General features: G+C 43.2%; 1 protein-coding gene across 5 annotated transcripts in view; it reads right to left on the reverse strand.

Annotated features, from left to right (window-relative positions):
- cadps2 (Ca++-dependent secretion activator 2) overlaps window positions 1-20,848 on the reverse strand; it is a 216,673-nt gene that overhangs the window by 14,447 nt on the left and 181,378 nt on the right. For all 5 annotated transcript variants that reach the window (XM_036145524.1, XM_036145517.1, XM_036145521.1 and 2 more), the window contains one exon: window positions 11,291-11,398. In XM_036145524.1, coding sequence (XP_036001417.1) covers window positions 11,291-11,398 — 108 coding nt within the window. The remainder of the gene's footprint in view (window positions 1-11,290; window positions 11,399-20,848) is intronic.

Below are 20,848 nucleotides of genomic sequence, written 5' to 3' on the forward strand. Positions count from 1 at the left end.
GAGCTCCATTAGACTCATTCTCCTCTAGCCCCCTCACACACACACACACACACACACACACACACACACACACACACACACACACACACACACACACACACACACACACACCGGTGCAGCTCAAAGCTCACTCTGAACCCTCAGAGGACCCAACGGGTGGCAGAAATCCATCGCTCTGCTTCGTGCTGCTAATGTGTACCAAGTCCTGAACTGCCATGCCTAAATCACTGCATTCACTCAAAACGGTGAGGTGAGGCATGTTAGCAAACTCGCCGCTAGAATATTCTTATAAATCTGAATCTTGCAGGTGGGAGCAGCCAGTGCAGCCATCAGACAGCGTGGTATGGAGAGATGGGTAGATGGATGGATAGGATGAGGTGTAAAAGGGTTTTTGGCTCCAACAGAGCGAGCCAAATGCTCTCAGTGTTCCTAAGTGATAAACAGGTCAATACAAGCAGCCACTGTTTTCAGCATCACAGAGACCTCCTGCTGCTCTGAAAGTGGTGAATCAAACAGTAAAAACACCTGACTGTCAGATGCATTTGGAGAAATTTCAAAAGAAATGACTGTATATTTATCTCACGGAAACCTAAATATTATCAAATCATGCAGACAATTATGGATAACAATAGTATTTGGTAGTGAGTGAATACATATCCACTATGTGTGTGACTATAGACTTAGACATTCAGTCAGTTACAATTTGAAATCATTGGACAGAAAACTCTTAGTATGATTTCTGCTTAAATTCCGAGAGATCTGTGTTAGTTTTTGAACATATTGCTCAAACACAAATGATATCTTGCAAAATATTTAAACCCACAGAAAATTCTCACATTTTGGTCCATTATAATCATGTTACTGTGATTGTTTGTGATTAACCAAAACAACACACAGCACAAGATACAAGTGTCTTTAAGCAAAGATATTAAGAAGAAATAAGTCAAGTATCTGTATTGAGTCTCTTTTCATATGATACAATTAAATAAAGTCCAGTGCAACCAATTGACTCCTTGGTGAATCTATTTAGAAAATATATTTTACCAGTTTGGGAATTAATCTAAATATAAATGCAGCTCTTCTGTGAGGGCCTAAGATGTTTTGAACCCAAGCTCTGAACATCTCTCAGAATTCTGATCAATCCATCATCTGGGCACGGAGAGATGGTGGACCCACTGCAGACCTACCAAGATGTGGACGTCTATCTAGAGTGACAGACTGGGCAAGGAGGGCGTTGATGATAGCTACAGCCAAGAGGCTCATAGTAACTCTGGAGGAACTGCAGAGATCCACAGCTCAAGTTGGAGAATCTGACCACGGGAAGGGTGGAATTTTTTTTGTCTTCGACAAAAGATAATAGGGGTTGGAATAAACATGTGGAAGGGGACCATTGTGAAATAGAACCAGTTAGAGACGTTAGTTGAGGTTCCCTTTCCAGCAGGATTACCCAAAACATCCAGCTAGAGATACTAAGGAGTTGTTTAGATCAATGCATATTACATATTAGAAGACCTAAATGGCTTTATTCCCATGGATTGGATGAACCAATCGTATTCACTCACCCATCCAAATAATGGAAATTAGTTGTTTCAATCACTTCCCTGTCCATAGGTGTATACAAATCAAGCACCAGGTATGCAGGCAGTTTCTACAAACATTTGTGTTTAAATGGGTCACCCTCAGGAGCTCAGTGAACTCCATCAGGATTCTGTGATACAATGTCACCTATGCAATGAACCTGACCAGCCGGATTGATAATGTGTGGCACGCTATTTGTGCACTTTATCAATCTTGGACTGCTCCATTTGAATTTGTTTTGGGAAAGGAGGGAATTTCAGCAGAATTCTCTGAGCTAATTGGGCGAAGCGACACCTAGTTCCTACCTACTAATGGTTGGTTTTAACCAATCACGGTATTAAATTAAAACCTAAACAGCAGATGTCATGAGAAACTATGGCAAGTTAAGCTACTCAACGGAATTCTTGCTGTTCTATCAAAGAAGAAATTGTGGATTTTGACAAAACAGATGTAATAGCAGCAGCTACGTGTGCATCCTCCTGCGCTGCCATGTTTATGTTGCTTCTGCTGTGGGCTCAGCCGCTCTTGCTTTTGTCATACTGGTATGAACCACTTAAACCTCAATACTGCAACCTCATTGGCCCAAACAGTTTTTGGTTTGGACACAAACGGTTTAAGCCGGAGTGGTACATGATAGATTCTCGTGTGTTTGTGAATGCACAAATACCGCGAGAATTCATCTTGCAGGTAACGTCATGAAATTTCTGGTTCCTAAATTTTCCACAGCCACCTGTCAGTGGTATTATAACAAAGTGGAAGTAAATAGGAACAACAGAAACCCAACTACCAAATTATATACCATGCAACTCCCAGAGCGGGAGCAGCAAATGCTGAGGTACTTAGAGCGCAGAGATCGGCAAGTTTCTGCAGAGTCAATCTGCTTAAATTCCGAGAGATCTGTGATAGTTTTTGAACATATTGCTCAAACACAAATGATATCTTGCAAAATATTTAAACCCACAGAAAATTCTCACATTTTGGTCCATTATAATCATGTTACTGTGATTGTTTGTGATTAACCAAAACAACACACAGCACAAGATACAAGTGTCTTTAAGCAAAGATATTAAGAAGAAATAAGTCAAGTATCTGTATTGAGTCTCTTTTCATATGATACAATTAAATAAAGTCCAGTGCATGCACAAATACCGCGAGAATTCATCTTGCAGGTAACGTCATGAAATTTCTGGTTCCTAAATTTTCCACAGCCACCTGTCAGTGGTATTATAACAAAGTGGAAGTAAATAGGAACAACAGAAACCCAACTACCAAATTATATACCATGCAACTCCCAGAGCGGGAGCAGCAAATGCTGAGGTACTTAGAGCGCAGAGATCGGCAAGTTTCTGCAGAGTCAATCGCTATAGACCTCCAAACTACATGAGACATTCAGATTAGCTCAAGAACAGTGCATAGAGAGCTTAATGGGATGGGTTTACATGGCCAAGCAGCTGCAGCCAAGCCATACATAACCAAGTGCAATGGTGCAGTTTAGTAGTGTAAAGCACGGCACCACTAAACTCCAGAGCCATGTTCTCTCGAGTGACAAATCATGCTTCTCCATCTGGCAATCTGATTGATGAGTCTGGGTTTGGTGGTTGCCAGGAGAACGGTAGGCTACTTGTCTTACTGTATTGTTCCAAGTGCCAAGTGTGGTGGTGGTGATGGTGGTGAAGGGGGGGAGGATTCTGGTGTGGGACTGATTTTCAGGAGCTGGACTTGGCTCCTTAACTCCAGTGGAAAGAAATCAGAAGTCTTTAGTACACCAAGAGAATTTGGACAACTTTATGCTCCCAACTTTGAGTGAACAGTTTGGAGATGGCCCCTTCCTCTTCCAACAAGACTGCACCATAGCATAAAGCAAGGACCTTAAAGGTCTTTGCTTTGTGTACATGTATATGGATAAGAGAGTTTGCTGTGGATGACCTTCACTAGCCTGCACAGACTCCTGACCTCAACTCAATAGAACACCTTTGGGATGAGTTAGAGCAGAGACTAAAAGCCAGGCCTTCTCATCCAACATCGGTGTCTGACCTCACAAAGAAGGTTAAAAATACCCTTCAGAACCCTGAGGACAGCCTTCCCAGAGAAGCTGAAGCGGTTAAAGCTGCAAAGGATAGGCCAACATCATATTGAACCCTATGAATTAAGAAAGGACCATGAATGAACCATGTTCCGCGCTTCTATTGTTGAGGCGGCTAGTCGGAGCTGTGGCCGCAAGGTTGTCGGTGCATGTCGCGCGGCAACCCTCGAACCCGCTGGTGGACACCAGCTGTGAGGGAAGCCGTCAAGCTGAAGAAAGAGTCCTAACGGGCTTTTTTGGCCTGTGGGACTCCGGAAGCAGCTGATGTGTACTGGCAGTCGAAGCGGCAGGCGGCTCGGCTGGTCGCCGAGGCAAAAACTCGGGTGTGGGAAGAGTTCGGAGAGGCCATGGAGAAAGACTTCCGTACGGCTTCGAAGCGATTCTGGTCCACTATCCGGCGTCTCAGGAGGGGGAAGCAGTGCAGTACCAACACTGTTTACAGTGGGGGTGGTGTGCTGCTGACTTCGACTCGGGATGTCGTGTTTCGGTGGGCGGAATACTTCGAAGACCTCCTTAATCCCACCAACACGTCTTCCATTGCGGAAGCAGAGCCTGAGGACTCTGGGTCGGGTTCTCCCATCTCTGGTGCTGAGGTTGCCGAGGTTGTTAAAACCTCGGCACTGAGGTGGCAAGGTGGGCCTTGCCACTGAGGTGGCAAGGCCCCGGGGGTGGATGAGATTCGCCCTGAGTACCTTAAGGCTCTGGATGTCTCTCTGACTGACGGCTCTGACTGACGTCACTTCCTGTTTGCGGTAAGGCGTATTGTATCACTTCCTGTTTTCACTGCGTGAGCAACGGTTTGTTGCTCCAGATTCTCTCGCTTTTATCTTTAATCTCTTTGCTGTAACATCTGTTTCTAACACATAAGCACTTTTAAAACATTTTCTGTTGCTGCACATCACGCTTGGGAACTCCTCGTGTTTCACGGTTTGCTCTCTTGGCGTGGTAGAAGGGCGCTAGCCTAGCTTTAGCCTAGCCTAGCCTTAGCTCCACAATGGCTTCCTCTCCTACTATTACTTCAGCTTCTCCGTCTCTGACTAAGTCTCCCCTTATCTCCTGCTCTCTGTGTCAGATGTTTAGCTATTCCTCTGCCTCCTTTAGTGATAATGGTACTTGTAATAAATGTAGTGTTTTTGTAGCTTTGGAGGCGAGGGTGTCAGAATTAGAGTCCCGGCTCCGTGCTATGGAAAGACCAGCTGATAGCCGCCCCTCTGCTAGCGCGGAGCCACATAGACCTAGCGTTAGTTCACTTAGTGGTCCTCCAGAAGCACCCGAGCAGCCGGGTAAGCAGGCCGGCTGGGTGACAGTTCGTAGGAAGCATAGCTCTAGATTTCAGCCCCCAGTTCACCACCGACCCGTCTGCGTTTCAAATAAATTTTCCCCACTCAGCGACACACCCGCTGAGAAGCCGATCCTGGTTATTGGGAGCTCAATAGTCAGAAACGTGGCACTAGAGACACCAGGGACCATAGTTAAATGCCTGCCAGGGGCCAGAACGGGCGACATAGAATCTTACCTAAAACTGCTGGCTAAGGATAAGCGTAAATACAGTAAGATTTTTATTCACGCTGGCGGTAATGACACCCGATCACGCCGATCGGAGGTCACTAAAGTTGGTGTTGCTTCGGTGTGTGAGTTTGCTAAAGCAATGTCGGACTCCGTAATTTTCTCTGGTCCCCTGCCTGATTTGACCAGTGATGACATGTTTAGCCGCATGTCATCATTCAACCGCTGGTTGTCTAGGTGGTGTCCTGAAAACGACGTGGGCTACATTGATAACTGGAGAACTTTCTGGGGAAAACCTGGTCTGATCCGGAGAGACGGCATCCATCCTACTTTGGATGGTGCAGCTCTTCTTTCTAGAAATCTGGCCGGATTTATTAGTCCTCCTAAATGCTGACAATCCAGGGTCCAGACCAGGAAGCAGAGCCGTAGTTTAACACACCTCTCTGCAGCTTCTGTACTGTTACCCATCCATTATCCTATTGAGACGGTGTCTTTCCCACGGCCAAAACTTAACAGATCAAAAACTTATCTAAAAGGAACAAATCATAAAAACCTAATAAAAATCAATACGGTTCACCTTGAACCTAAAAATAAAACAATTAAATGTGGTCTATTAAATATAAGGTCTCTCCCTCCAAAGACTTTGTTAGTTAATGAATTGATTTCTGATAAACAGATTGATTTGTTTTGTCTCACAGAAACCTGGCTACAAGAGGACTACGTTAGTATAAATGAGTCAACTCCCTCCAATTATTCAAATTTCCACATTCCCAGATCTGTGGGAAGAGGAGGAGGAGTGGCAACTATCTTTCAGTCTGATTTATTAATTAGTCCCAGGCCAATTAATAACTACAGTTCTTTTGAACATTTAACCCTCAGTTTCCCTCATCCAAGCTGCAAAGCAATAAAACCTCTTCTGTTTGTTGTTTTGTATCGTCCACCAGGCCCTTACACTCAGTTTTTGGATGAGTTGTCAGATTTCTTATCTGATTTGGTGTTAAATACTGATAAGGCTATTATAGTGGGTGATTTTAACATCCATGTTGACACAGAATGTGATAACCTTAGTGTAGCCTTTAAAACTATCCTAGATTCAATTGGTTTTGCTCAAAATGTGCATGAACCGACGCACTCTCGGCTCCATACTTTAGACCTTGTTCTGACATATGGCATTGATTGTGAAGAATTAACAGTATTTCCTCACAACCCTGTCCTATCTGATCATTTTTTAATAACATTTGAGTTTAATCTAACTGAGTTCTCCACCCCCAAAAGAGGGTTCCATTATAGTAGATCTTTATCGGATAATGCTGTATCAAAACTTAAAGAGTCTGTCCCCTTTTTAATATCCTCCGTATTGCAGAAATGCCCTGCAGATAGCAGCAATGTTGTTTCTTCCAATTCACAAATAGATGTCTTTGTAAACGGTATGACTTCGTCATTGCGTTCTGCATTAGACAATGTAGCTCCCTTGAAAAAGAAGGTGATTATTCACAGGAAGCTGGCTCCTTGGTTTAATTCAGAGCTGCGTTCCTTGAAGCACAATGTTAGGAAATTGGAGAGAAAATGGCGCTCTACACACCAAGAGGAATCCTACCTAATCTGGAAGAACAGTCTATTGTTGTATAACAAGACCCTTCGCAGAGCTAGAGCAGCATATTTTTCATCATTAATTGAGGAGAATAAGAATAATCCTAGATTTCTCTTCAGTACAGTTGCCAAACTTACTCAGAGCCACAGCTCTGTTGATCCATCCATTCCCTTAGCTCTTAGCAGTAATGATTTTATGGGATTCTTCATAAATAAAATTGATTCCATTAAAAATAAAATAATTGGCATCCTCCCAAACATGATTACCTCATCCTCAGTAAGTGAGGCAGCATTGGAGGAATCCTTAGAACCTGCGCAGTGTCTGAACTGTTTAAAAGCAGTAGAGCTTTCTGAGCTATCTAAAATTTTAGCTTCATCTAAACCTTCTACCTGTATGTTAGACCCAATCCCAACCAAGTTGTTTAAGGAGGTATTCCCTCTGATCAGTGGTCCTATTTTAGACATGATTAATGTATCCTTGGTAAATGGATATGTACCACAGGCTTTTAAAGTAGCTGTTATTAAACCTTTACTTAAGAAACCATCTCTTGATCAAGATGAGTTAGTAAATTACAGACCTATATCTAATCTTCTTTTCTTATCTAAAATTCTTGATAAAGTAGTTGCTAATCAACTATGTGAACATTTACAAAGTAATGACCTACTTGAGGAGTTTCAGTCAGGCTTCAGAGCTCATCATAGCACTGAAACAGCTCTGGTGAAGGTCACTAATGATATTCTCATGGCCTCAGATAATGGACTTGTGTCTATACTTGTCCTGTTAGATCTCAGTGCTGCATTTGATACAGTTGATCACAATATTCTCCTACAAAGACTTGAGCATACTGTAGGGATTAAGGGAAAAGCATTAGGCTGGTTTAAATCTTGTCTGTCGGACAGATTCCAGTTTGTTCATGTTAATAATAAATCTTCCTCAAACTCTAGGGTCACTTGTGGAGTACCACAGGGTTCAGTCCTTGGACCAATTCTATTTACTATATATATGCTTCCGATTGGCAAAATTATCAGACAGCATGGGATTAATTTCCACTGTTATGCTGATGACACTCAGCTATATTTATCCATAAATCCTGATGAATCCAATCAGTTACTTCGACTGCAGTCATGTCTTGATGACATCAAAAGCTGGATGACTTTAAATTTCCTGCATTTAAATTCTGACAAGACAGAAGTTGTAATCTTTGGGCCAGAGTCTTCAAAAAATAAAGTTCTTAATCAATCCCTTAATCTGGATGGCATTAACTTGGCCTCTGGTAATAAAGTTAAAAATCTTGGTGTTGTTTTCGACCAAGACATGTCATTTAAATCCCATATTAAACAGGTTTCCAGAGTTTCCTTTTTTCACCTCCGGAATATCGCCAAAATTAGAAACATTCTGTCCAGGAGTGATGCTGAAAAACTAGTCCATGCATTTGTTACTTCAAGGCTGGACTATTGTAATTCTTTACTATCAGGAAGTCCACAAAATGCAGTTCGAAGTCTTCAGCTGATTCAAAATGCTGCGGCAAGAGTTCTGATGAAAATCAACAAGAGGGATCATATTTCTCCAATTTTAGCTTCCCTTCATTGGCTTCCTGTTAAATCAAGAATAGAATTTAAAATTCTCCTTCTAACGTATAAAGCCCTTAATAATCAAGCTCCACCATATATCAGAGCTCTGATTACCCCGTATGTTCCTAACAGAGCACTTCGCTCTCAGACTGCAGGTCTGCTGCTGGTTCCTAGAGTCTCTAAAAGTAGAATGGGAGGCAGATCCTTTAGCTATCAGGCTCCTCTCCTGTGGAACCAACTCCCAGTTTTGGTCCGTGAGGCAGACACCCTATCTATTTTTAAGACTAATGTTAAAACTTTCCTTTTTGACAAAGCTTATAGTTAGAGTGGCTCATACCCTGAGCTATCTCTATAGTTGTGCTGTGATAGGCCTAGGCTGCTGGAGGACATCAGGGTCTAATTTTCTCACTCTACTGATTTCTACTGTTCTTCAGTCTACTGTTCTCCAGTTTTGCATTGTATTACATTGAAATGACTGTCGTCATTTCAGCTTTTAACTTTTTGCTCTCTCTCTTTTTCTTCATAGTAGGTACACCTGGTCTGGCGTTCTGTTAACTGTGACATCATCCAGAGAAGACGGCTCACCCGCTACTACCATCTAATGTAGAACAGATTACTAGATCAATGTGTGCTTCTGTGCTTGTTTGTCTGTCTTGTTGTGTCTCTGTCCTGTCTTCTGTAACCCCAGTCGGTCGAGGCAGATGACCGTTCATACTGAGCCCGGTTCTGCCGGAGGTTTTTCCTTCCCGTTAATGGGTGGTTTTTCTTCCCACTGTCGCTTCATGCTTGCTCAGTATGAGGGATTGCAGCAAAGCCATGTACAATGCAGACGACTCTCCCTGTGGCTCTACGGTTCCCCAGGAGTGACTGCTGCTTGTCGGGACTTTGATGCAATCAACTGGTTTCCTTATATAGGACATTTTTGACCAATCTGTATAATCTGACCCAATCTGTATAATATGATTGAACTTGACTTTGTAAAGTGCCTTGAGATGACATGTTTCATGATTTGGCGCTATATAAATAAAATTGAATTGAATTGAATTGAATTGGATGTTGTGGGGCTGTGTTGGTTAACGCGACTCTGCAGCATTGCATGGACATCGGGGGCAGTTCCCATGGATTGGCAGACTGGGGTGGTGGTTCCCCTATTTAAAAAGGGGGACCGGAGGGTGTGTTCCAACTACAGAGGAATCACACTCTTAAGCCTCCCTGGTAAGGTCTATTCAGGGGTTCTGGAAAGGAGGGTCCGTCGGACAGTCGAATCTCGGATTCAGGAAGAGCAGTGTGGTTTTCGTTCTGGCCTTGAAACACTGGATCAGCTCAACACCCTCAGCGGGATCTTGGAGGGGGCATGGGAGTTTGCCCAACCAGTCTACATGTGCTTTATGGATCTGGAGAAGGCATTCATTCGACCATGTCCCTCGAGGGATCCTGTGGGGGGTACTCCGGGAGTAGGGAGTACCGGACCCTTTAATAAGGGCTGTCAGGTCTCTGTACGACCAGTGTCAGAGTCTGGTCCGCATTGCTGGCAGTAAGTCGGACTCGTTTCCGGTGAGAGTTGGACTCTGCCAAGGTTGCCCTTTGTCACCGATTCTGTTCATAACTTTTATGGACAGAATTTCTAGGCGCAGCCAAGGTGTTGAGGGGATCCGTTTTGGTGGCCTTAGGATTGCGTCTCTGCTATTTGCGGATGACGTGGTCCTAATGGCTTCATCAGGGCGTGATCTACAGCTCTCACTGGAGCGGTTTGCAGACGAGTGCGAAGCGGCCGGGATGAAAATCAGTGCCTCCAAATCCGAGACCATGGTCTTGAACCGGAAAAGGGTAGAGTGCCTTCTCCGGGTTGGGGAGGATGTGCTGCCCCTAGTGGAGGAGTGCAAGTATCTTGGGGTCTTGTTCACGAATGAGGGGAAGATGGAGCGGGAGATCGACAGGCAGATTGGGGCAGCGTCTGCTGTGAAGCGGGCGCTGTACCGATCCGTTGTGGTGAAGAGAGAGCTGAGCCAAAAGGCGAAGCTCTCGATTTACCGGTCGATCTACGTTCCTACCCTCATCTATGGTCACAAGCTTTGGGTCGTGACCAAAAGAACGAGATCCTGGATACAAGCGGCTGAAATGAGTTTTCTCTGTAGTGTGTCTGAGCTCTCCCTTAGAGATAGGGTGAGGAGCTCAGTCATCCGGGGAGGACTCAGAGTACAGCCGCTGCTCCTCCACGTTGAGAGGAGCCATTTGAGGTGGCTTGGGCATCTGGTCAGGATGCCTCCTGGACGCCTCCCTGGTGAGGTGTTCTTTGCATGTCCCACCAGGAGGAGACCCAGGGGAAGATCCAGGACATGCTGGAGGGACTATGTCTCCCGGCTGGCCTGGGAACACCTTGGGATTCCTCCTGAGGAGCTGGCCCAAGTGGCCGGGGAGAGGGAAGTCTGGGCCTCCCTACTGAAGCTGCTACCCCCGCGACCCGACCCCGGATAAGCGAAAGAAGACGGATGGACGGAATTAAGAAAGGGATGTCATTTAAGTTGATATGTGATTCAAGGCAGGTGAGTGGATACTTTTGGCAATATAGTGTATCCTGCTTCCATCTTTGACAGTCAAACATTTTGTTTTTAAGTCTTCTTCTTTGGTTTAGGGATGTCAGGCACAACATTTTGGCTCAGGTTTCAAACTGAACAAAAAAGTTCTGCCCTAATAGAAGCTAGCATAGTTGTTGATGAAGACAAAATCCCAGCTCTAAGTTTTCATGTCTTTAATTCAAACTCAAAAGGAATTTGGTAAATAAATATAGGGACAGCAGGGTGTAACTGGAGTTTGTGACAAAGAACAATCATTTAACATATTTTTTTAAAGCAAAATCCTTGTACTCAAGTAATAGTTGATGTTTATATACTATATTTATTATCAAAACTATAGTAAATTAAATAACTCAAGAATTTTTTTTCTGTCATGGTGAGAACTCACATCAAACACCTTCTCAATGCAGACCTCGTCGTTGATATGGTCTCGAAGGATGTCCTGGTTCTGCCGAACAAAGATGATGTAGGTGTCTGCCAGATCCATTCCTGGTTTCTGGAGAGCAGAAAAAAATAGGACTTGAAAACTAATATTTAAATAAAAGTCCCACTTAACAAAAATTCATGTCAATTACTTGTGCAGTGTTGGAAATGTAACCAGGGCTGATATGTATGATTAGAATGATCAGAATTACGCTATAACATTAATGCATAATGACTTGCAGACTCATTCTGAGTAGGTTTTATTATAAAATCTGGGTTGCTTTTTTTGAACATGCAGCAATACACAGAAAACAGAGAAAACTGCCAACACAGCTTCATGCAGATGGTGAGGCTGTGTGTTGGTTGATGGTCAGCCTGTCTTTAAACCCAAAACATGGCCACCAACAGCATCTTTCAAGTCATATGGTGATGCACAATGTCTCTGTCAATGCAGATGGTTTTAATGCTAAAGCTATGTGTTTAAATGCTGGGTAAACCAAGACATGACATTATCCTTCATTTATGCAAAACAACATATGGAAAATAGTCAAAGAAAACAGCTTTTAAGCTTAACATAGTAATCCAGAGATGGATAATAAAACAAAAATAGCATCACATCAGTAAACTGAAAGTAGTAAAAGTACAGAACCAGACAAATTACACTACTGGTAACCTTGAACCATAACATCTTGGATGTTTCTTACCCAACATGTAAAAACTTGTAACTTATTTACACAGCAATGATCAGTCAGATGACTAAAGCCAGATAGACACTGTCATATTTTATGATAGTGGAATCGCTGAAATTAAGAGGGCGAAGTCTCTGATTCATTCTGTTCTCTGACCGGGCAGTCAGCCCCTCCATCCACACTGTGATTGTTATCTGTGATGGACAAGAATCAACTTTTGGTATACCATTAGGGGGGTTAAGTGCTCTTCAAATGTATTTATTTATTGAATAATTTCCTTTTGCTAAAGGATTCAAGCTAAGTCAAAGTTCCGGTATTAGAAATGCAATGTTATCTTTTTACTGTGATTTACTTAACGTTCCTCTTAACTTTGTATTTACTCCAAACCTTTTTCATGTCCGTTTGACAATTATTAAAAGGCTTAACACCCCCCCACACACACACACACACCCCTTGTTGATAAAATAGCCAGGAGATGTCCCTGTTTTTCATTCGAGAAAACTGGTCACTTTATGCTTAGCTGCACTGCTACCATTAGCTGTGATGCCTTTTACCTGGCTCTGTGGATTAGGGTTGCCAACTGTCCCGTAATAGCTGGGACGTCACGTTTTTGAGCCAAATTTAAGTGCCATCTTTGTATATACAAAGATGGCACTCCCCATCTTTCTTTCCTGGACCTACATAAGGAAGGCATACATATATATATATATATATATATATATATATATATATATATATATATATATATATATATATATATATATATATATACACTCACCGGCCACTTTATTAGGTACACCTGTCCAACTGCTCGTTAACACTTAATTTCTAAGCAGCCAATCACATGGCGGCAACTCAGTGCATTTACGCATGTAGACATGGTCAAGAGAATCTCCTGCAGTTCAAACCGAGCATCAGTATGGGAAAGAAAGGTGATTTGAGTGACTTTGAACGTGGCATGATTGTTGGTGCCAGAAGGGCTGGTCTGAGTATTTCAGAAACTGCTAATCTACTGGGATTTTCACGCACAACCATCTCTAGGGTTTACAGAGAATGGTCCGAAAAAGAAAAAACATCCAGTGAGCGGCAGTTCTGTGGGCGGAAATGCCTTGTTGATGCCAGAGGTCAGAGGAGAATGGCCAGACTGCTTCGAGCTGATAGAAGGGCAACAGTGACTCAAATAACAACCCGTTACTACCAAGGTGGGCAGAAGAGCATCTCTGAACGCACAGTACGTCGAACTTTGAGGCAGATGGGCTACAGCAGCAGAAGACCACATCGGGTGCCACTCCTTTCAGCTAAGAACAGGAAACTGAGGCTACAATTTGCACAAGCTCATCGAAATTGGACAATAGAAGATTGGAAAAACGTTGCCTGGTCTGATGAGTCTCGATTTCTGCTGCGACAGTCGGATGGTAGGGTCAGAATTTGGCGTCTACAACATGAAAGCATGGATCCATCCTGCCTTGTATCAACGGTTCAGGCTAGTGGTGGTGGTGTCATGGTGTGGGGAATATTTTCTTGGCACTCTTTGGGCCCCTTGGTACCAATTGAGCATCGTTGCAACGCCACAGCCTACCTGAGTATTGTTGCTGACCATGTCCATCCCTTTATGACCACAATGTACCCAACTTCTGATGGCTACTTTCAGCAGGATAATGCGCCTTGTCATAAAGCTGGAATCATCTCAGACTGGTTTCTTGAACATGACAATGAGTTCGCTGTACTCAAATGGCCTCCACAGTCACCAGATCTCAATCCAATACAGCATCTTTGGGATGTGGTGGAACGGGAGATTCGCATCATGGATGTGCAGCCGACAAATCTGCGGCAACTGTGTGATGCCATCATGTCAATATGGACCAAACTCCCTGAGGAATGCTTCCAGCACCTTGTTGAATCTATGCCACGAAGAATTGAGGCAGTTCTGAAGGCAAAAGGGGGTCCAACCCGTTACTAGCATGGGGTACCTAATAAAGTGGCCGGTGAGTGTGTATATATATATATATATATATATATATATATATATATATATATATATATATATATATATATATATATATATATACCCTCGCGACCCCCACAAGGGATAGAAAACGGGTGGATGGATATACATACACATATACACATGTATCCATCCATCCATCCATCCATCCATCCATCCATCCATCGTCTTCCGCTTATCCGGGGTCGGGTCGCGGGGGTAGCAGCTTCAGTAGGGAGGCCCAGACGTCCCTCTCCACAGCCACTTGGGTCAGCTCCTCAGGAGGAATCCCAAGGTGTTCCCAGGCCAGCCGGGAGACATAGTCCCTCCAGCATGTCCTGGATCTTCCCCTGGGTCTCCTCCTGGTGGGACATGCAAAGAACACCTCACCAGGGAGGCGTCCAGGAGGCATCCTGACCAGATGCCCAAGCCACCTCAACTGGCTCCTCTCAACGTGGAGGAGCAGCGGCTGTACTCTGAGTCCTCCCCGGATGACTGAGCTCCTCACCCTATCTCTAAGGGAGAGCCCAAACACACTACATAGAAAACTAATTTTGGCTGCTTGTATCCGGGATCTCGTTCTTTCGGTCACGACCCAAAGCTCGTGACCATAGATGAGGGTAGGAACGTAGATCGACCGGTAAATTGAGAGCTTCGCCTTTTGGCTCAGCTCTCTCTTCACCACAACGGAACGGTACAGCGCCCGCTTCACAGCAGACACCGCACCAATCCGCCTGTCGATCTCCTGCTCCATCTTCCCCTCATTCGTGAACAACAGATACTTAAACTCCTCCACTAGGGGCAGCACATCCTCCCCAACCCGGAGGGGGCACTATACCCTTTTCCGGTTCAACACCATGGTCTCAGATTTGGAGGCACTAATTCTCATCCCGGCCGCTTCGCACTCGGCTGCGAACCGCTCTACTGAGAGCTGTGTATCACGCCCTGATGAAGCCAATAGGACCACGTCATCCGCGAATAGCAGAGACGCAATCTTAAGGGTACCAAAACGGATCCCCTCAACACCTTGGCTGCACCTAGAAATTCTGTCTATAAAAGTTATGAACAGAATCGGTGGCTAAGGGCAACCTTGTGGAGTCCAACTCTCACCGGAAACAAGTCCAACTTACCGCCGGCAATGCGGACCAGACTCTGACACGATCATACAGGTCTCTACCTGACAGCCCTTATTAAAGAGCCTGGTACTCCCTACTCCCGGAGTACCCCCCAAAGGATCCCTCGAGGGACATGGTCGAATGAATGCCTTCTCCAGATCCACAAAGCACATGTAGACTGGTTGGGCAAACTCCCATGCCCCCTCCAAGATCCTGCTGAGGGTGTTGAGCTGATCCAGTGTTTCAAGGCCAGAACGAAAACCACACTGCTCTTCCTGAATCCGAGATTCAACTATCCGACGGACCCTCCTTTCCAGAACCCCTGAATAGACCTTACCAGGGAGGCTTAAGTTTGTTATTCCTCTGTAATTGGAACACACCTTCCGGTCCCCCTTTTTAAACAGGGGGACCACCACCCCAGTCTGCCAATCAAGGGGAACTGCCCCGATGTCCACGCAATGCTGCAGAGCGGCGTTAACCAACACAGCCTCACAACATCCAGAGCCTTAAGGTACTCAGGGCGAATCTCATCCACCCCGGGGCCTTGCCACCAAGGAGCTTTTTAACAACCTCGGCAACCTCAGCACCAGAGATGGGAGAACCCGACCCAAAGTCCTCAGGCTCTGCTTCCGCAATGGAAGACGTGTTGGTGGGATTAAGGAGGTCTTTCAAAGTATTCCGCCCACCGACGCAGGACGTTCCGAGTCGTGGTCAGCAGCACACCACCCCCACTATAAACACTGTTGGTACTGCACTGCTTCCCCCTCCGGAGATGCCCGATAGTGGACCAGAATCGCTTCGAAGCCGTACGGAAGTCTTTCTCCATGGCCTCTCCGAACTCTTCCCATGCCCGAGTTTTTGCCTCGGCGACCAGCCGTGCCGCCTGCCGCTTTGACTGCCGGTACACATCAGCTGCTTCCGGAGTCCCACAGGCCAGTAAAGCCGGATAGGACTCCTTCTTCAGCTTGACGGCTTCCCTCACCGCTGGTGTCCACCAGCGTGTTCGAGGGTTTCCGCCGCGACATGCACCGACAGCCTTGCGGCCACAGCTCTGTCTAGCCGCCTCAACAATAGAGGCGCGGAACATCGTCCACTCAGAGTCAATGGGAGTTAAAGTGCCGTCTCACGGGCGACTCTGCCAGACATTCCCATCAGACCCTCACAATACGTTTGGGACTCCCAGGTCTAACCAGCTTCCTCCCCCACCATCGGAGCCAACATACCACCAGGTAGTGGTCAGTGGAGAGCTCCGCCCCTCTCTTCACCTGAGTGTCCAAGACATTTGGCCGCAAGTCACATGAAACGACAACAAAGTCGATCATTGAACTACGGCCTAGGGTGTCCTGGTGCCAAGAGCACATATGGACACCTTGATGCTTTAACATGGTGTTTGTGATGGACAATCCATGACGGATTGTCTGTTTATATATATATATATAATGTGCCCTATGATGACTTTTGATGTAACCATAAATTAGTGAGAGTTTGCATTCATGGATGCTCATGTCTTCCCACGCAGACACTTTTAATGGCGGATCTCTAATCTCAGATTAGAGTTCATCAGTCAATGAAATGCTTGAATGAAATAAATTGGCAACTATTCTAAGTATAAATTAAATAATTAAGACATCCTTTTAGTGTGCATATTATCCAAGTAAGTCAGACCTTTTGTCCTGCTCTGCTCTCTCAGTTTGTTTTGTCTGCTTCGCGTGTTCTTCAACTGAAGCTAAACACCAGTAATCCCCTCTGTGTCCAGATAATGTATACCCAGGCACTCATCAACATTTGACATACAAAGAAACTCCATGCACAAACATTCCTGTTCAATAAAGACACGGGGGATAAAGCAGTGAAGTGGCAGGAGGAGGAAGAGCCTTTTGATAATGACTAGTTTGTAGGAGAGGAGAGCAGTGAAAATATCTGGTAATTGCATAGCACCACATGCACAGTTACCTCCTCAGCCTTATTCAATTTCTGCCAGGTGGATGATGTGTTCATTTTTACAGGTCACTGCAGGTTGGTAGCTTTGTAATTTAAAACAGCTTTTCTTGTTCTACAATACATAGAAGTAACACTCACTGTGGATAGATGAATAAAGATGTAACCTAAAACTGACAAATCATTTACTGACATGCACAATGTGAATTAAAATGTGACACCTGGAGGAGTAAACGTTTTTCAACAGGATGTGAATGCAGATCTATGGAACACAGGTAAGTAGCTCAACAAGTTGAAGTTCCAAAATCTATTCTGAAGTTTCCTTAGTTTTAAACTATATCTGCCATAGCTCATTTTATCACTGTAGCTTTTATTTATCCAGGTGCCAGTCTTAATTAAAATTAAATCTATTTTACAAGAGAGACCTGATCAGAGATTAGAATAAACAATAGAGACTATCTTTCTTTCTGTACACACGCACGCACGCACGCACGCACGCACGCACGCACGCACGCACAATCTTTTTACGATCAGTGAACACTTCAATAAGTTGCGCTGACAATAGTAAGTAGTGTTCAAGTTGTTACTGTGGGATGAACACTCAGTTGTTTGGCGAGTGTGAAGTTATAAGAAGCAACAAAGTGATAGGAAGCTTCAAAAAAAAGGAAACAATTTTATGTGGAGGGATGTTCACTGTTCATTTGGGCTGCTACAATGGAAAGACAGGTATCAGCGGATAACAGGAAGCTGAATGTACTCAAAAAAAAAGTTGAGTAGGTACTCTGAACGGGTTCTTTGTTAAAACATTCCGTCCCTTCTCCAAGAGACTTCTTCAGTCTGAGGAGTTACAGGTAAACTCAGCCTTATAAGCAGACTTTGCATAGTGGATCAGCAAGATTAACAGTGACAATCAAAACTGGTTGCTCACATGCATAAGAGGACCCATCCACCTAACCTCTTATGCATGTGAGCAACCAGTTTTGATTGTTACTGTTGATCTTGTTGATCACTAAGCAAAGGTACTGCTTATAAGGCTGAGTTTACCTGTACCTCCTCAAAAGTCCTCCAAAAGTCACCATTAACATGCTGAAGGAGATGTTACTCCCTGACAGGATTTAAAATGGGATAATTCAATTCATGGTCTAACAATATGTTGACCATTTTCAATATAAAATAAACATTTAAAAATAACCATTGTTCTTAATGATTTCACTGACCTTCTGTTCAACTAATAGCAGTAACAGGATTGCCCAGTGGAAAGATTGTTTGTCCACAATCCCCTGGCAAACTTCTTAAAGCCCATCCTAACATCACTTCACAACTGTCTTAGAAGAAAAAAACAACATTGAAGTTTTCATCTGATTGAAGCTTCAGCTACGGCCATTTTATGAATGGCTAGATCCTTGCTTTATTAGAATCTGGGCTATATACCTGAAGTTTGGACAAGCAAAATGATGAGTATAGGACTATGGTGAGGAACTTCTTTGTCTTGTTCCACACAATCTATTGCTAAATGCTTAAAAACACTGAAAGAGCTGGTCAACGACTTCGGGAGGCTAAGATACTAGAACATTTTAAAGAAACAATGGCTGTTTTACCAGTCTTTGGTTGCCAGTGTCCTGTTTTACTGGACCAGCTGGGACAGGTTGAGTCAGAAAGTAGGCTCTGTGGCAGGCATGAAACTTTGGACTCTGGATAATGTAATGTACAACTAAAAAAGCCTGTTCAGCAACAGGTTATTTCCCCCAAGATCTGAATATGACTTTAAAAATCCCCTTCTCACCATGCAATCAAACTGTTCAACTCATCACTCAGGAAGAAGAGGAGGAATTGAACTATGTATATGCACAGCATATGTGTGCTTTTTTATGTAATATGGTGCTGTACTGACTTGGAACCTAAATTTTCCAGAGGGTAGGTCCTCAAAGTATCATTAAAGTATCCACGTATCCATCCATCCATTCGAGCAGCCATCCGTCATCAGCTGTAGTAAAAACAATGTTCTGCCTAAACTGCTGACCCCTTGATAATCTAAACCTAAACTAACAACAGATTGGTTAGATCAAGATTTGGGCTAAACAAAATTTCAAAAATACTGATAGTAGTCCTAGTTTTACAAATATCTTTGGGATATGTCATGTCAACTTTAATTAGAATCAGTTTACAAAAGTCACAACTCTGTTCAAACATGAACTTAATTATTCTGCTTTATATACATATAGGTTCTAGGTTTTGGTATCTTAAGACCAGATTAGATCTTTTCTGCAGCTTCAGTATTCAGTTTAGGATCATCCTGTCTTTACACTTAAAGTGAGGCGACAAACAAACAGACAAACAAACAAATTTATATATATATATATATATATATATATATATATATATATATATATATATATATATATATATATATATATATATATATATATATAGTAAAGAACTTTGCTTTTATTACCATAAAATATGGTAACATCAGATTTAAAGTGTTTCTGGGCTAAAATAATATATAGAGCTGGTGTTAAAATGCTAATGAGATTAGAATAAAATTATGGGAGATTTAAATTTCAAAAACATAATGAGAAGTAATGTATTATAATGTACTCTCAGGTTAAATAAAAAGTAATATGCTGACAGCTTGTTCATCTGGTGACAAAGGCGGTGGTGCAGCACAGCGAGGGGTCTCAGAGGCTTCACCTCTTGTTCTTTATCCCTAAAGAGGCTTACCTGCTTCAGGTTTCCTCCATACAAAAGGCCAACAGGCCAAGGTAGGTGTTACACCATAATTTCATGGGAGGAGACAGTTGGGAAGGAAGTCTAGATGGGAACCAGAGAGCATTATGAGGAAGGTGGGTGGGGGGTTGCAAGGGATTAAGAATGTCAGGTCAGGTTGTTCTCCTGCTCTTCAGCTATGATTTAGTCTTTTGGTGCTCCACTTTCCCACATCTAATATGTTTGAAATATACTGACTAATATTGACGAAATGTAATTTTTATTATGACTGTTGCAGCAAGAAAATATTATTGTTCATTTTTAAAACTTATTTTTACAGCTTGTTTCTTCAGTTTTACCATGCACATACAATTTGTGTTTAATGTTTTTTTGTACAGAAATACATTGCAGCCAAATATGATTAATGACAGTAAAGACCCTATTCTCTTTTATTTAATAATAATGTTTTTTCTACAACTATATTATTATAAAAGAAGTTCCATTATTGTGTTAGCTGCTTCCAACTTATAAACATAAACTCTGCAACATTAAATGTGTCCACAAACTGTATGAAATCTTTAATAGGTGCTAGGTTTGAAATCCTTTTTAAAGCTGCTAGACACTGAGCTTCACAAATTTTGTTTAACTGCAGACTCATATTATAGTGTTGTCCTGGAATTTTTGTGTGTTTCTGGTCCAACACATCTGAATCAAATGGCTTTATTGCCTCCTCTGTACAAAGTCAAGTTCTCCAGAGTTCTGCTATAGACCTGATTATGAGTCAGTTGTGTTGAAGCTGAGAGCGGAGACACAAAAGTTGTAGGACACTGGACCTTGAGGGCTGGAGTTCAAAGACCTTGGCTTAAATGTAGCCTTTATTGCCATCTTAGATTCACTTGGTTTTGCTCAAAAATGTATACAAACCTAAACATTTTTGGCTTCATACTTTAAACCTTGTGCCAACATATGGCATTGATTGTATAGGAATAACAGTTTTTCCTAACAGCCCTGTCCTCTCTAACCATTTTATTAACATTTCAGTTCAATTTACCCAAGTTCCCAATCATAAAAGTAGGTTTAATTTCTTCTAG

This window comes from Fundulus heteroclitus, chromosome 2, assembly GCF_011125445.2.
Source record: "Fundulus heteroclitus isolate FHET01 chromosome 2, MU-UCD_Fhet_4.1, whole genome shotgun sequence".
Taxonomy (NCBI): Eukaryota; Metazoa; Chordata; class Actinopteri; order Cyprinodontiformes; family Fundulidae; genus Fundulus; species Fundulus heteroclitus.